This window comes from Neomonachus schauinslandi, chromosome X (assembly GCF_002201575.2).
Source record: "Neomonachus schauinslandi chromosome X, ASM220157v2, whole genome shotgun sequence".
NCBI classification, from domain to species: domain Eukaryota; kingdom Metazoa; phylum Chordata; class Mammalia; order Carnivora; family Phocidae; genus Neomonachus; species Neomonachus schauinslandi.
In genome coordinates this window covers 17724681-17743158 of record NC_058419.1, presented here as the reverse complement: position 1 = coordinate 17743158, position 18478 = coordinate 17724681, and the positions used below count along the sequence as shown (strand labels likewise).

General features: G+C 42.6%; 1 protein-coding gene across 1 annotated transcript in view; it reads right to left on the bottom strand.

Moving 5' to 3' along the window:
* Positions 1 to 18478, bottom strand: part of GPC4 (glypican 4) — a 105659-nt gene that overhangs the window by 24175 nt on the left and 63006 nt on the right. The window contains exon 2 of the mRNA XM_021684290.1: positions 9280 to 9438. Coding sequence (XP_021539965.1) covers positions 9280 to 9438 — 159 coding nt within the window. The remainder of the gene's footprint in view (positions 1 to 9279; positions 9439 to 18478) is intronic.

Below are 18478 nucleotides of genomic sequence, written 5' to 3'. Positions count from 1 at the left end.
TCTTCACTTTTTCCCCCATTATTCAGAATTCAGGATCAGGGTCTGATCTTAACTGCTAAAGAGAAACTGTACAGGCCCAAGACAGCTAGCAATCATTCCTTCATAATCATTATGCCTGAAGCCAATTATAAGACACCCGGGGGCTAAGAGAGGACCAGCCAGAGCAGTGTAACCCAGTATTCCGCAACGATCAGAAGCTTAAGTTAATGGGGAAATTAGATCTCCCTTGTGACAACTGTTTGTACTCATGGAAAATGCTGGGCAGGGAGTCTGTTTCAAGTGATGCTACAGGTGTCTGAAAGACAGAGTCAAAGAGGTGATCAGGGTTTATTTCTCCTTCACCTTTCAGTTTGGAGGCTTAAGTGTTTACGTTCTAAGGATCAAGCAACTGCTACTCCCAGGGCTCGAGGATGAGCATGTAACACAGGGTGGAAACAAGCACTGTAACATGCTACATATCTAAACTGGAGTGATACAGTGGGGAAAGCATGGGATCCCTCACTTATGAGCAGTGTGACCTTGAATGGAGAGAAGATCTAACCTCTCTGATTTTCTTTGGCCTCATCCATAACATGACGCTGTTACTGCTCACCTCATATGGATAATGCCCAGCACACCAGAGATGCTCAATAAAGGGACACTACTTGTAATCAGTGAAGGGTTCTTATGGTCACCTTTAGGGTTTCTTCCTACCTACAGTCACTTTAAAAATCTCTTAAGGCTGGTTTTTATCTTTCCCGGTAGAGTCGAATATTATGCAGCTCGGGGAACATGAATTAAGCCAAAGCTGATGGAGGTCAATTAAGAAGACCCAAGGCCTTATAAAACTGGGAGCAATTTAGTCAAAGGAAATGCTTAATGGCTCTGGCTTCCAATGCTGTGAAATGTCCCAGACATCTACAAGGGTGGGAGCCACCACTGAGTGAAAGACACGGAATGGAGAAACCTCAACCCATGGAAGAGGAGTATTACACACATCACGCATATATAAACACAGATCAGGGATTAAGCAAAGAATCGGGGAAAGGAAAATTAAGAATGAAGCAGCAGGTCAACCCCCAACCCTCCCCACGCATTTCACCTGCCAGAAGTCCGCTCAGTACAAGGGCTGAGCTAGGGGACTGAAAGTATCTGCCAGCTCTAAAATGGATTATGCGGAAGTCAGAAGTATCCGTTTAACATGGGAAAAACCTAGAACGAGAGGTCGCCTTTTCCATATAAAAGTTTTCTACGCAAATATCCTGTCTTTTAAAAGAACAAAGAAGAACATCATGTTCTTCTATCCCCAGCCACTTGTCTCGCATCAAATAAACATTCAAAATTCCTGAAACAGGTCAAAAGGTCCCAGTTCTGCTATTAAACGCCATTAGTTACTCCATTATAAACAATCAACTGGCTATTGATGAATGAGCTAGAAAACATTCTAGAACTAACCCACGACCTTAAGAGATTAGAAGCCCTTTCTATTCAATCCACTTGGCTGCGTGTTATAAATTACCACCTTGTATTTATATTATTAGGAAGCCGCCTTTTACGTTGAAGGATTAATTTCCTCTTTACTGTAAAGACTGAACTTCGCAGCCCTGGCATGGTGTGCGAACAGTTAAGTTACCACCTCAACAAAACTCCTGAGAAAAGAAGCCTCCTTCTAAGTGCTACAAATCATACTTTTCTCACTGTTAAGAAAATTCAAAGAGTTCTATTCACCCCTTCACCAGAGATCAACACATTTAATCAAGAACGGCTAACAAGCATCTGCAAATGGAAGAGAAAAAGGAAATTAAACGAAATGGAAACTTTGGTCTCTGACGATCTCCTCCCTCTGTCTTGCTTTTTAGGTAACGTCTGCTTAAGTTTTCAGCAGGCACTTTCCTCCATCTTGGCATAATCTTACTTCTCAAAAGTGCTTGATGTACTGAAAGGACACGTACTTGATGAATGTTCATCAACTGACAGCACATCAACAGACCTCCCCTAGGATGACAGGGCAACGGCCAACTGCAGCCCTTACTAGGGGCTGTGAACATACGAAACGGTGCTAGGGAGCTTGCCAAAGTAGGCATGGCTCTTTTTCTGCAAGGTTAATTTTCTTAGTTAACCCATTTTGAATGCTAAAGCTCCTTATGTTATCTCTCATGGCCCCTGCCTCATGCTCTACTGTAGCCAGAGACATGGGCTAAAGACTGTAAGCCTTCTACTAGACCCCATTCCATCCGTACTAAGGGTACACCCAGTACCAGCTAAGCCAATTCCCTTTAACACACATACTCCTTCTCATTCAAGTGCTCAGAGGAGGCTGAGGGGATGTTTAGGGAAGCCAGGAGGCTGGAGAAGCCACCCAAGAGTTCCATATACTAACCTCTAGGTGGATCTATTCTATGGCCTCACATACAAACCTTATAATATGGTCTAGGTGCTCATGACTTATTATTAAGAGAACAATCAGGACACAAAGTAACAATAATCTGTTATGGTTCCAATTTGCATCTACCTGCACAAAAAAAGATGAGGCAAATACAATGTTGATGTAAATACAACGGATATTAGGGACCTGGGGTAATTTTTTTCAATAGATGTTTCTCAATTTTGTTCACCCAAATTTTTCAGTGACATTTTATAACCAGAAAAATACTGTACCTTCACATATTCAAAGAGTACTTTATTTCCCTTATTCTACTCATTTAATTGCTGGAGGTTTCCATGCATTTTTCTGTCTACAAATGGTCTATAGTGACCACTGTGACACTTTAAGGGGAAAAACCCAAATATTTTCTTAAAATGCCACCGAAGCATTTTTCATGAAAAAAATACAATTTTTTCCTATCAAGTATCCCCTTCAAATTGTAGCAACTTAAAAAGTATGACAAGATATGAAGAAAATAGAAACAAGTTGCCGATAACCCCACTACTAAAAGACAGCAACAACGGTTTATCAAATTCTCTTCTTCCTAGGAAGATATGTATTGTTACAGGCTTGAGATCGTAACATATCTGTACCCTGTTCTCAGGTATGTGATTAAAGATCCTTCAGAAACCTCAACGGTTAACAACTGCATATATAGGACACCATGTGGACAGACCAGAGTCATCATAAGACATTTAGACCGATTTCCTATTTGTCATTATTGTAAGTAATGCTGTGATGAACACCCTTGTACAGACATCTTTCTTTCCTTGAGAGAAATACCTAAAAGTAGAATGACTAAATCAAAGGGTATGAATGTTTTCAAGACTTCTGGCACATTGACCTCTAGAAAAGGTGTGCCCACATAACACTCTCTCTGAGTCATATTTATTACAAGAGTTTCAATGGCTTGGCCAATTCTTTCAAGGGGAGGGGGGGATGGAGTTGGGCAGGGACAATAAACAAGAAAGGCCTGGCTGGCTTGAGAATTCCCCCAGTCAATCGGTTGGGAGGCAGTGCTAGATCAAATACGCCCTTTTCTTTGCCTGGACAGACAGACACACAGAAGGAGGGTGGGCAGAGAGGAACAACAGTGTTCTCCACTCCCAGGCTCAAAGTGCAATGAACCAACAAAGTAGATAAAAGCCGTTCAGCTGAAGCTCTTCCATTTTATTTACTTGCCTCCAAACAGATCAGCTGCTTCTTGCTGATGCCCTGACTTCTTAAGAAGTCAAAGCTAACAGCAGAGGCCCACAGCGCTGGTGCTCCGGGCTCGGGGCGCCCCGCAAGTTGCACAAGCATTTCCAATCCGACGAGATAGCCAATGCTAGAGCCACGAATGGTCACACTTCAGATAACAACTCAAAAGGCAATAAACCTTTGTCAATACAGAAATGCATGTGTTTTGTCTGAGCTCTTGATTTGATTACAGTAAAGCTGCCAGTGGCTTTTTTTTCATCAAGGTTCACAGAGAGATTACGAAAGAGTTAGCAAAAATGCCCGGCATTTTAGTCCCCTTCACATGGAATGAAAAGAAAATAGAATTGTAAAGAAAAGAGGAGTAGTGCCTTCCAACGAAATCAAAAGACCCTTAGCATTAGGATCTGGAAAGAGCGTGACATTCACAGGATGGCCAGAAGGCCTCACACCTCTCTCTCCAGTTCCGAGCTACGCATCCCGTGAAATGCTGTCCACTGCATTACAGCAGAGGTTTCAGAAAGCAACACATTTTTTTTTAAACGTCTGAATGGATCAAATCTGAGGTGAAGATTAAAAAAGCAAGCCCTAGGATGTTCTACATTCTACCACATGTTCATTTTGGAGGATATTTAAGACTTGTTTTTTCTATAAACGTAAAAACCTCCCGGGGGGGGGGGGGGGGGTCTTGAGTCAGTCAATATGGACGTGCAAAGGACAAGAATAAGACCACGTAGTTGAAAAAATAGTGGAGGTCAGAGGTCAGGAAAATTCCAGAAATTTCAGCTTAGCTAATGGCCATGAAGCCTACCTAGTCAGACGCATTTGCCTTTTAAGGTGAGTGGCCAGCTTCCTCCCACTAAGGTCACTGCTTTCATGGGCCTGTGAATGCAAATGCCGTCAACTCCCTGTGCCCCCACGCTGGGGTCAACTCCCTGCGCCTCCACGCTGGTTTTCCGACTGGCCTAATGAAGGGATGGCCCGTGTGAACTCTGGGAAATTTCCAGTCAGTGATTAAAACACAGATTTGGCTAAATCTGCAGAGTGCGACGAGTCCTGCCTTTGTGAAATGATAGAAAACAAGGGGACTTGAGGGCTTAAGGGAAGGGTGGCCACTTTGATTTACACTTGGCCTGTGCAGATAGATGGGACAATTATTTCTTTTATGTGCATTTTAAGCTAATTCAGAAAATTTCTACTATTATTCGAGTTAACAAGCTTCAGGCTCATGGGAGGGTTTTCAAAGACCTGGGGAAAGTAGTGGAGTTAAGAAATGATAGCAGGAAAATAGAGGGTACCAGACAGGCGGCTAATTAACATCTTGTAAGACCTTTCACTAAAGCAGCTGGTCTAGTCACATGTTTAGAAGATTCACAGAATTTTTAGAACTGAAAGGGTCTTTAGAGAGCATCTAGCTCAACCCCCTCATTTTATGGATGGGAAAACTGAGACCCAGTTAATTGCCCCAGGTCACAGTGGGTTCACAACAGAACCAGGCTGACAATTCTATGTGCTCTGCCCCTGAAGTTACTACATTTGTTCCCTAACACGAGGAATTAACAGAGTTTTTGCAATGGACTAGCCTCAGACAGCTCTATTTCCTTAAGATTTCTTTAACATGCAAACCGTTTGATTCGGGAAGTTAAGCAAAAATGTATTTTCATACTTGTTACATCATTTTTACTATGTGATTCAGAGATATATTTAACGTGGCAGCTCTAATCTTCTTAATCTATTTGGGTTGTTTGATTGAACCATGCTTCTTTTAAAAACAACTAGTCTCTCACAAAATGCAACGTTTTGGGGTGGGCCTTTATGTTGTGGTCCCAAAACACGGATTATGCCCCACTTCTATTATTTCTATTCCTTTGCCTGGCGATTCTTTCAAAGCCCCCTGAACTGAGCATCTGATTAGCATATTCATGAGACAACCGATTCAGCTATGTTAATTAGCAGTTCTACTTAAAAAAAAAAAAAAAAAAATTTTCCCCCCAGAACTCACCAAGAGGGGGAGCAGCTAGCTCTGCCACTCTCACTTCCTGGCTCTAGGTCTCCAACCTAGGACAGTACATTTCTGGTTCGGAGCATCCCCAGTTAGAGAGTGGAGAAGGGGGATTACGGTGTAGAAAAAGAAAGAAGTGAGACCTTAAACTCAGACATACGAGTTTAAAATAGGAGAACCCTGAGCATTTTGGTGGGGAGGGATGCTGCCTAAGGAAGTATACTTCTGTACTTTACCCAGGTCTGAAAACACACACATGCACACAGTTCACAACCTAAAAATGGATTTACAGACTGTATAATCTCTTTAGATGGGCAAACAGTAAAAAATTAAACGTGTACAAAAATTGAACATGTAGAACAAAAAAAGCCTTTAGAGATAAGGGAACTGGCCCTGAAACTCCACAACTGGCACTTGAACTCTGGAGCGCCTCGAGGAGGAAGGATAGAAATTTGAGGCAATGGGATGGTTTCTAGTTAAAGAAGGCTGACCCACTAAAAGCCTACGAACCTTATTTTTGTTGGAAAGTTTCTAAGAGGGGCACCTAGGTGGCTCGGTTAGGTTAAGTGTCTGCCTTCGGCTCAGGTCATGACCTCAGGGTCCTGGGATCCAGTGGCTTCTCCCTCTCCCTCTGCCCCTCCCCTCCCCCACCGCTTGTGTGTGTGCGCTCTAATAAATATATAATCTTTTTAAAAAAAATTTTAGGGGCGCCTGGGTGGCTCAGTCGTTGGGCGTCTGCCTTCAGCTCAGGTCATGATCCTAGGATCCTGGGATCGAGCCCCGCATCGGGCTCCCTGCTCGACGGGAAGCCTGCTTCTCCCTCTCCCTCTCCCACTCCCCCTGCTTGTGCTCCCTCTCTCGCGGTCTCTGTCAAACTAAATAAATAAAATCTTAAAAAAAAATTTATAACAAGTTAGTTGTTCTGGCCTTAGAAAGAAGCAGTATCTCATAAACAGGACTTAAGTTTTGATGGTACAGGCGGGCTCAGGGTCACCACTTTAAATTTATACCATAAGCTTAAAGATGCTCCTTTGAAGTTGCCTGACCTTGTGGGTTTCCATGTGTCCCTCTCCTATTTCCTCATGACTTGTCAGCCTTCTTCCTGCTACCTGGCTGCTCCAGCTTGGTTCTCCAGTGGCCATCTTGCTGCTCGGCCCAACCTCCTCTCTTTCATTCACATCAATTAGCTCAGGCTTGTCCTTTATAATGGCCTGGAAAATTCTTTGACCAAGCTCCCTGCCCTTGGATTTCTGAGCATCAAGACAGCTCCTACACAATTTCACTCAACTTTCTCTTTAGGCCTGAGGACAGCTGGCGGGTCCTAACTGCCATCCTTAAAAATCAGTCAACAAACACAGCACCCACTTGAGGATTGTGGTTTGCTGGATACCAGTCAACTGAGGTTTTACCATACAAAAGCATTTAATTATCTCAGAAAACCTAGTCTGGAGGAAATAGGCAACGTATCCCAGCTCTGTTTTGATCTCCAGACCAAACACATTTCAACTACTACTCCTTCAAAAGAAATTTAATCTGTGCTCACTACCTTTATTGTCTATGCCATATTTTAATTTGAAGTCAGAAGAAACAAACTAAAGTTTCATAATCATTTTTCATGACCAGTTTTGAAACTGATAAAGAAACAGTGTTAACACATTTATTGAATGTGAAACCTGGTAGGGAAAGGTCAGAGAAACTGTTTTTCCGTCCTTTTTAAAAAAAACATGTTAACACTTACTGATAGTGTTTCTCTGTATGGCTTTTTAAAAATTACACACTGGAATCATACGAGTAATGCTATAAAACCATGGGGAGTGAGAAGGGGAAAGAATAGCTAAAGCGGCAGGCCTGTAGGCGAGAGAGGTCACTAATGTCCGTGGGCTCCAAACCAGCAGGAGACATATCCAACAGGAAATGGGGCGACCTGGAGGTGGCAGAACTTGAAAACAGCTTTATCTCCACTCCATCATGCTACCAACAGGCTAGCCTTTTGTAAAGAGCAGGACTTTTTCCCTTCTAAATGCCCTTATTAAACCCCAAGGGGTCATTTTTATGTACCAGCATCTCAAGTTTTCAAAGATGGCCATCTAATTATCTAAGTATTCTCCTCAAAGTAAAAGAAAATGCTAAGATTACAGTCTTGAATGAGAAATGCCAGAGTCAAGTGAATACCAGTCTTCTCAATAATCACACTAATAGTTTAGTGACCAAGAGAGACAGAGGTGGCCTAATGATGTCTTTTGACAATAACACCCATCTTCACATGGTGTTAACACGTTGTTAAGTACTCTTTATAGTTACAGCATGTGGGGGGGGGGGGCATGGACTAATAAACAGGATATATGGATATATAAAACATTTTCATCCATCCAGAAAAAGGAGGAGATAAAATCAAGACAGAACACAATTTTGCACAGTAACTGGTGGTAAAATGGGTATGATAAATGACATGCTACATAGAGAAAACTTTAATTCAACTACATTACAAATTAAATATGCTCTCATGGTCTAGCCTGGGAACCTAACACTTATTAAATCGGTTATAAGTTTCAAATAACAAATCTCAAAAGCCAACATTCGAAATACAACCTGTTCTTTAGCTGGGGACTGCCTTATCAGCTATATAAATCTAATTTAGTCCAACTTCTCACCATGGTAACAAGCCCTTTGCAGAAATACTCAAAGACATTTCACATCTTGAAAATTTGCCTTGTACTTCTTCACCACACATAATGTCAAGAAAAGCATGCTTCAAAGGTACTATGTAATTAGAATGGCCTTTAAAACAGGCACAAAGGAAATCATTCCTATTAAAATTAAATCTACTTCATAACAATCTTCAAGCTGAGTGAAGAGCACCAGAGAAGAGAATCCTGAGGTGTTTTGGACCCCATAGTCTATAGTTTTTAAAGTCTATTATCTGTAACATTGCCTCAGATATGACTGAAGTGCCTCTCATTTGGCTCATATTGGCTATTTCTTCACTATTAAAAGACAGCGTGCATATGAGAATTCATGTTTGGCACATGGGACTGAAAGGAGTTTGGTCGTGGCTTTACATGGACAAATGATGCCAAAGTGCCAGCTAAGGGATGAAGCCCAGCTTAACAACAATTATAAATATAGTAGCTACTTCTGGGTCATTGCTGCATGCAAACTCAAGAGCTGAATTTTAATCCTATCTATGTTCTACAGGGCTTCTAGGATTCTAGTTGTCTCTGGGAAATCCAGTTTGAAATTTAATATGAAGTCCAGCATCTGCAGAATCTCTATGCTTATGCTAAGTTTTCAGATGCCTGCTTTTTATTAGGGAGATTTTTTTTAAGTGACTTACGTCAACAACACTATTTTGTGTTCACCCAAGAAAATAAATGAAAGCCTTTAAATTAAACTCCTTCAATCTCTTTTTTGGCTTCTTGCGACCATATTTCCATAATGCCTACCATACAGATTCTAGTGCATCCAGACGGATCCTAGCAATGAAGCTGGAAGGCTAACTTGCCCTTAGGTTCCAACAAGGAGAATGTCTTGGGAAAAGACAGAGGAGCTCTGAAAAAGCAATCATAGAAACTGAACTGTCCCCACCTCTAAAACATGACTTGCATAAAAGGTGTCGAACAAACTCAAGAACAAAGCACATACTGACGCTTACTTGGACCAAAGTTCCAATACCTACCGTCAAACTTCTTGTAACGGGAAGCAAAGATGGCCTGCAAGTGATTGCACTGTTCGCTGACCACACTTTTGAAATCATCTTTACTTTGCAGGCTATATTTCTCCTCCATCTCCTGAGAGCAGCAGGTATAGCCCTGGGGACAGATCTTCAAATGATCACCTGGAAGATAAAATTGTAGAACAATCAATCTCCATCATCATTCATCAAGTCCAAGAGGGAAGAGTTTGGCTTAAGTGCATACACTCTGCTTCATTTCCACCGGCAAGGTTCCCGCAAAAGCCTAGACATCATGTGTATCTGAAACGTTTTACTAAAACTAAAAACATCAAGGCAGTGGGCAGGCTCAGTTGGGTAGAGCATGCAACTCCTGATCTTAGGGTCGTGGGTTCAAGCCCCACGTGGGGGGATAAATAAACCAAAAACATCCATTCCCTTATGGGACAGCTAAAATAAGAAAGCCACCTACAAAAGACAAGAGGACGTTCGAATCAAGAAGATTGCTACACCACAGGAAAATCGGTGTGGCCAATAAACAGTATCATTCAAGATCAACCCAAGGCTTTTTTTTTTTTTTTTTAATAAATTAGTCCAGATTCTATGCTAAATACTGTACAAGTCATATAAGTGAGACATAGTTTTTCTAGCTTTTGGGAGTTTACATTCCAAGAGAAGGTACCCTTAATGAAGAATGATTTATAAAATACATGACAGGGGCACCTGGGTGGCTCAGTTGGTTAAGGGTCTGCCTTCAGCTCAGGTCATGATCTTGGGGTCCTGGGATCAAGCTCCCTGCTTTAGGAGTCTGCTTCTCCCTCCCACTCTCCCACTGTGCTTCCCCTCCCCTCTAATAAAATAAAAAATAAAATAAAATACATGACAGCCAAAGACTGAGCAAACACACCAGTAGTAGTTATACTGTTGGGGGAGCAAAGGGGTAAGTGGATTTCAAGGGGTTGCTGGCCAAGAGGAAACAATGGGAGTTCGCGCTGGATAATTTCAGGCTGTGATAAGTCACAAAGTGTAATGGAAAATGATCCTCAAAGTTCAGATTTTCTCATCCAGCATCTCCTGTGCAGTTGTCAGACACTATTTGACCTCATAATACCGGGATATGTAGCCACTGATCCCAATATAGACTAATGGCTTCCAATAAATGTCATCTTCGTGCAGTGATGTAGTCCTAGGAGTCAAGAGAAGTGCCAAAAGATGCATCACTCCACAGCCACTCAACCCACAAGGTATCTCCCTCCCTCTACACTGACTATATTCTGCTTGCGGTTAGGACAGGAAGGTTTGGAGAGCCTTTTTTTTTTTTTTTTTACTAGATCCCAAAGTTCACCCACACCTTGTTCCTCCTGCCACAGAACACAACTGTGCTTTGCAGAGACCATACCTCTCCCTCATAATGACCAAGAGATGTGGTGCCACTGAAAACTGCACCCCAACAGTTACTACCCCTGGAGTCACACCACCATTAACTGGTGTGATCTAATTTTTACAGATGTTTACAAGGATTCACTGACACTGTTCCTTCTGCTATTGCCATCCATGTTCCACATAAGACGAGGGGTCTGAAAACAAATCAAGATCTCGGGAACTCAGGAATTAAGTATGTTGAAGACATATGCACCTGTCAACCATAAGTGTAAACAATAAATAAAGGGTTGGAGAATGATGAGCCCAGTCAAACACCACCAATCACAGGAAATGAACTGGGCCGTGAGCCGGCCATTGCTGCTGCTTGGCTGAGTGTGCTTAGTAGAAGAATAATCTTGACCTAAGATAGATACCGCAGTGGCTTTGGAGAGGTGGGGTACTGCAGATAAAATGGACTTAAGCAACTTAATTTGACTAAACTAGGATCGTCTATAGCATGTACACAAATATTACATAATCATACAAATGCCCGATCATTCTTCCTTCCCAGCAATTAAAAAGTAGGGAGAATGTTACTGCCACACAAAAGAGGGGGATACAGTAATCAAGGACTATTTAGGAAAGGGGGGAGGGAAAAAATCTTCAAACAACTTCCTCACCCAGAAACTGCTAAACGTTTCTTTTGGCATTTTTGAAACCCTTGGTCAACAGATCAATCTAACCAAAAAAAAAGGGGGGGGGATAAGACTGTGTCTAAGAGTTTAGGAGTTGTGAAGCTGCAGAGTATCTTAGATCTCATTAGCCAAAGAAGGTTGCTAAGGCTCAATTTTCTGCAAACACCTTTGTTACAACCAAAAACAAAACTCCCTCTTCACTGGCTTAACAAGTTCACAGCAGGCCTTTGGTACTGAGACACATAATTAAGGGAGAGAGATCCAGTTGTCTCCAGGTTTCAGGGTTGAGGATTTCCCCCAATATGGTCTTAACATGTGAAATAATATGAAGAACCCCAACTAGGACAGCACTTGCTGTAGCTGTATTAAATAATCCATCACACTCACACCCCACATAGAAAATTAATTGGAATGCTTAGAGTGAGAGCCTAAGACACGCAGGGCTATTTAAATGAATTATAAGAAGGGAGCAGCTACTTTTTAAAGGCTAAAATTCATCACATGCTGGTTTTCAAACGCCTGCTAAGATTCCATTGGGGTATGCACTGAATTTCCAAGGCGAAACAATTCATGAGTTTGGAAAATAATCTACATTCACCAAATCTTAACAGGGTTCACACATATAATAAACCAAAGGGCCACTTAATGGATGCTATCAAAATAGGTTTCTAAATTCAAGGAAAAACACACCTTTTTCCCACCCCCCCCCAATGCACACACACACACACACACACACACAACCTGAAGCCAGAAAATTCAGAGACAGCAGGAAAGAATAATTTTCTGTACTTTAGAAGGTGCTAGACATTGAGGGGTATAAAATGACCCACGGGAATTTTACACTAAGGAGACACCTTTCAAAAATGGGTAACAGCAATAAAAGTTACCAGTAACCTGCCGAACGCCGAGAGCACCATTTCCACTCACATACACGTACACTAGAGCATCGAAAAGGCCCAGTGTGTCAGGACACCTGCGCGGCTCAGTTGGTTGGGCGGCTGACTCTTGATTTCAGCTCACATCATGATCTCGGGCCCGTGGGATTGAGCCCCACATCAGGCTCTGCACTCTGCACAGGGTCTGCTTGTCCCTCTCCCTATCCCCGCTTGAGCGCATGCTCTCTCTCACAAATAAATAAAAATCTTTAAATAAATAGTCCAGCACGGCCAGTGTACTCTGCCCGTTTCATAGCCATCAGGGGCCCTTAGCAGGGCCTTCTGGAGACCAGCTTATACCAGAACACTGGAGTACATATTTGTTTTGGCAATACCTAATAAGAGAGAGTCCACTTTCATTTTAGAGGGAAGGTCTTTCCAGGAAGACTTTGTCTAATGGTAAAAGGCTCGCCTCGTGTAAAGGACGACAATAGGGTAGACACTTGGCTAATGCTTCTGCTGTCAAAGTTGTCTTCCTCTCTGTTCCAAGAAGCCTACTCCAACAGGCCACTTTGCCTATGTAGCCTGGAATGCACCACTTACTCTGTCTGCATTTCTAAAAAGCATTACTTGAAAACGTAATCTGACATCCTTGCCCAAAGCCCTGCCTGAGACACACACAGTCCAAGACACACTTGTGAATTAAATCCCAAGACATACATACGCTACTGGGGGCTCAGTGCCGTAACCAGTTTCGGCTGATGAGAAATATGAGGGAATGGGGGGGCAGTCTTGGTGCGTTTGAAAATGGAATCCGAGCTTCGCATTCTCATAAGAACTCGAACAACTCATTTGGTTTTTAAAACTTAGAAGTGCCTGGGTAGCACAGTTGGTTAAGCATCCTACTCTTGGTTGTGATCTTGAGGTTGTGGGATCAAGCCCCGTCTCAGGCTTCATGCTCAGCAGAGTCTGCTTGAGATTCTCTCTCTCTCCCTCTGCCCCTACCCACCCCACCTCCAACATACTAGCTCACTCTAACCCCCACATACTAGTTCACTCTAAAAGAAATAAAGCTTTAAATAAATAAATAAAACTTGACTATTTCTAGGGCACCTGGCTGGCTCAGTCAGAAGAGCACTCTTGATCTTGAACTTGAATATTTCTACTTTAAGTACCCAAAATGGTTTATATTAAAAGGGCACACGTATTATTTGAAAGACATTCTCTTTGTCTGTGACTGCTCCTAAAATGCTCTGTCTGAATGAGAAATGCCTTTCTTTTCTTTCTGGAGATCTCCTTTCTAAACCTGGTGATCCTTTCTCATTTAGGAAAAGAAGGAGCAATGTTTTCTTCGGGCTGAGTGAGCAAGCACCGGGACAAGAGGACCTGATATGGGACAGGTGGGCAGACAGTGCAGGGGGTAAGTACCGGGCATGTGCCTTTTTTTTTTTTTTAAAGGGCCCTAGGTAATTCTGCTACATACACTTCCATAAGCATTAGTACTTGAATCGCTTAAGTAGTAGACCAACAGAAGAGCTGGGAATAGTCGTGAACCAGTTAGTCCAATGGCTCAGGTGAACAGCGGGTCATGATCTACGACTATTCTTTGTTTCCTCTATTTCCCCAGCTCAACCTCCTCCTTCCAATGACCCTTGTGGGTGCAGGCTTCTCTCCATGTATCTCCTCCTGGCTGCTTTCACTCCTTTCCTCCCCCAGACTGTTCTTCATCACCCTCCTCCACAGCTTTGGATTGCACCAAATATGAACCCGGAGGCTTTTTTTTTAAATTTGTTGTACTTATTTAGAGTTCCCTGATCTTCATTTAAAAAGCAGGTAAGTTGAATGCTTTATGGTTTTCTAAGGAAGCACCTAAATTAAGTTGCTTTTTTTGTACACGGCCCTTGATTCATTTTTTTTCTTTGTGGGTCAGTGGCCTTCTAAAGAAAAAAGGTCCCCTAGCTCTGTCCTCGGAGGCTTGGATGAGATTCAATGAAGCGTGCTTTTAAAGCTTAACTCTATGTCATTAAAAACAAATCACTCGAAAGAGCCAAACTTTTTTCAATCGCACCAGCTCTATGTAATTTCTCTTTAGTCTTGATATCAATGCCTTAGTTTTCAAAGCTGAACAAAGACAATCACAATAAATTACTACTCGATCCTGCCGAGTGTATATTTGTCCCTTTTTGGAAGCTCTTCAAATCAATGGCTAAAGAAGCAGGCACTGAGGATGAGAAATCCATTCGATCCTTTATCAGGACTCGGTGGAAAACAATCTGTGGAAATGCGCTTTCTCGTTTTATCTCGTCCACTTCCTCTTACCAAAGGCTGGCTCTGAGGTACAAATGGGGTGCAGCCAATGTCTGTGGATTTTCGGTTGCTCGTACCCACTCCCCCCTAGAAAGTGCTACAAATGGTGAGCAGTTCTCAGGCCAGCTCTCTGCTTATTTACTAAAAACTCGACTCTTGGGGCGCCTGGGTGGCTCAGATGGTTAAGCGTCTGCCTTCGGCTCAGGTCATGATCCCAGGGTCCTGGGATCGGGTCCCGCATTGGGCTCCCTGCTCTGCAGGGAGTCTGCTTCTCCCTCTACCTCTCTCTCTCTCTCTGTCTCTCATGAATAAATAAATATCTTTAAAAAAAAAACAAAAAAAACCCCTCGACTCTTTTCACCTGTATCTTACAACCACTTTCTAGGTCATTCTCAGAAAATTCATTTTGAAGTCTGACTAGATGCCAAGAAAATGTCTCTCCGCTTCTCACGCATTTGGGGGGAATGGCACCACTAAGGTGTTAGCTTCTGTCTCTGTAGGAGATACTAGGAGATGCTAGTCATTAGTCCCCCCAGAGTTCTAAATGGGGCGAACAGCAGCCAGAAACCTTTCCGGGACACGGTGGTAGAGAACCCAGGCTCACCTGCACCAGCATGTGTACCCACTAAGGTAAGATGCTAACGGTAGGAAAACTATGTGCTAGCCTCCCAACTTCTGTAGGACAGACATCCTCTGCACCCCAACTGACTTTTACCAATAAAATGACCAAGTGCCGTTGGTAACTTATAGAGACACAAATTGCACCCTAAGGGTAAGGGCTGCAGTGAGGAACATTTGAGAAGAAGAGACTGGAAAGCACTTTGTAAATTGCAAACATAAGAAGACTATAATTTCACATTGCTCGTTCTTGCCGAAATGGAGTGCCTCACTTGGGTTTTGAAGAAAACTTAGCTCTCTACAAGGGTGTTTAGGAAGTGAGTTTAGAAGGTTCCAAATACTTAACACGATGTGGTAGTCTCGGGATAAGAAGACTGATGTGGGAAGTCAGGCCCTGGGTTTGAGTCCCAGCTGGACATGATTCACTGCAGGCTCTGGGGAAAGTCGCTTACCCACCAGAGCCTTACAAAGCCCTTTGTAAACAAGGAAGCAGTCTGTAAATGTAAAAAGTGCAATGAGGAAATGCAGAAAGAAAGAACATCTATTCTACCCCGATAAGCTACTGAAGTCATCCAGGAAGAGACCTTCCCGACAACTTGTACTAGCTGAGGGAGAGGGGCCAGGAGGGCAGCACCTTCTCTCCTCTGGCTAGTTCAGGAAACTTTCTTGTTCCGGGGTGGATTTGAGAGAATTCAAGACAGCCAGACAAGAGGTGCTGAGCGGCCTGCATGAGTGAGAGCGAACTGATGAAAACGAAACACAGACCTCTCAAGGGCTATCAAAAGCAAAGCTCCGGGAGCTTAAGGAGACACGATGATGGACTAAGATATGGTATCCTGGATGGGTCCCTGGAACAGAAAAATGACACCGGGGGAAAACACACAAAGACTTGTATGTGAATGTTTACAGCAGTATCATTCCTAATAGCCAACTGTCCATCGGCAGGGATAAGCCAAATGTGGTATATCTGTACGATGGATCATTCCGCCAGGAGGAGGAATGAAGTTCTAATACGTGTTAGAACATGGCTGAATCTCAAAAACAAAAACAAAACAAACACCCAAAAACTATGCTCAGTGAAAGAGCCAGCCATCAAAGTCCACATATTGTATGATTCCCTTTATATGAAATGTTCAGCATAGGTCAATTTACAGAGACAGAAAGTAGGCTGGTGGGTTGCCTAGAGGAATGGGAAGTAAGGGGAGGTTGCAGCTAAAAGGTAGGGGATTTCTTTCTGGGATGATGAAAATGTTCTAAAATTGATTTTGGTGATGAATCCACAATTCTGTGAGTATATTAAAAGCCCCTGTACACTTTAAATGGGCAAATCATTTAGAATATGAATTATATCTCAATAAAAGCCATTAGCAAAATAAAAAACTAAGAATATCAGAATATCAGAGCTAGATGGGGACTTCAAATAATAATGCATCCACATTGGTTTATCAATTGTGACAATGTACCACACTAAGGTAAGATGCTAATGACAGGAAAACTATCTGTGCTATCCTCCCAACTTCTGTAAATCTGAAACTCTTCTAGGGTAAAAAGTTTATTATTACTTTTTTAAAAGCAAACTTCCGTTTTCAAAGGAAAAAGGGGTAAATATGTGTGTTTGGGGGGGGAGCTTTCATCAGGCTTTTAAAAAAATATCAATGCTTGGTGTAATTTTACTGATCAGAGCTACATTAAGCTATTATTTGCTGGAGGTGATTTCCCTAATTCCTCAATTGCTACTTTACTCTTTTTCTAATTTTTATTTGTTCCAAAAGTAAAACAATTCCTTGCCGTTGGTCAGGAGTTACCAAAATGGTTTCTGCTCACTTTCTAGACCTAAATCCATGCAGCCACAAAGTGAGCTAAAAAGCAGGCTGCTGTGTAACTCCAGTGCCTCCAAGCTACCCGAGAACCACAGGAGGAATATACAATGTTCTGCTTCACGGGAACAATGTATATCCACCCACCCCTTTGCGAAAAGGAGTGGAATTACCACATAGGATGTGCGATGCACATCGAAAGCTTTAAGTCATTTGACCTAAGCCTTAGTAAGAAAGCACATAAATTATAGTTATTATGCAGACGTAGCATTTGAGATCACCTACCAATCAGTAGGAGAAATGCAGCTAGTTAGTATTTTGCAAAACCTTGCCAAAATACAGCTCTGGAGGGCTTAAGACTGCCAATTATTTTTAGGTCCACTAATCCTGCAAGGTAGGCTAGAGAAAGCCAATCAGAAACACATATATTTTGAAAATCAGTTGCATTGTATTTTTCTAAGAATACCTTCCTGTAAGTGTAGTTGGAAGAGTTAGGGTTGCTATTTTCAAACTCCACGCGCCACTCCAGTGAGCTGGCAACAGCTTTCAAATCCACTCCAGATAGAAATCAAGCAGGGTTTTTATCGCTCTTTAGATGATAAGAAATTATGAACCTAAGTTTCTATCTGGCAATCTTGGAACCCCCTCGTAGTAGTAGTAAACCAAAGGTTTCCTGAAGTAAGGCAATATCAGCCCAAGTGAGCAAGGCAAGGGGCGGGAAATGCACACTCCCACCTAGGTTACCGTCACTTTAGAACAGTGAGAGCACCTGCATCGATTTTGCACAGTTACAACAGGCCCAGGACTCTAAACAGGAATAGTAATACTGGTGATTAACCCAAAACTCTTCAATAATTTGGAGGCTCCAATGCATACTACCTAAGCAGTGGGTGCTAATGAAGGCTCACAGGACTGTGTTAGGGACTCCTGGGGGGCTGGCTAGGGGCAGGCAGGAAAAGTCGGCACTCTCTCGCTTTACCACTAACGTAAGAGAGCTTTCCTGTCTGAGCTTCAGGTGCATTAATTTAAGACAGCTAGTCAGGGCCAGGCTTGGAGGGCCACAGGGATTCCCAGGGTCGGGGAATGCTGGCCACCAGCTTCTCACTCTTTCTCTGCACACCCCCTAGTGTACAGAAGTCTTAATGGTTGCCCCTGAAAGCAGTCTGTGGGCAATCACTTAAGACTACAGAGAAAGTGGATGAGGCAAAGTGTCCTCAGAAAAAAACAGGAGTGATTTTCCTTCTTATTCCTAAATAATCTCTCCAGGAACCCCCAGGAGCCCTGTCCTCAGATAACCTGCCAAAGCCATTTAGGTTAAGTAGCAAGATCAGAAATAATTGGGCGGATGAGTCCCGAGTTTATCACAGGTGTAGAAGAAAATGCAGCTGGTGGATGGAGAAGTTCACAGACACTTGCTCTAATATAAATATCAATACCTTCCATTTCATATACACTACATGGGTCGTGCAGGTCATGAACATTTTTAAAAGTAGCTTCTCTTTTTTTCATAATTGTTTTCAGCTTGGGTGCT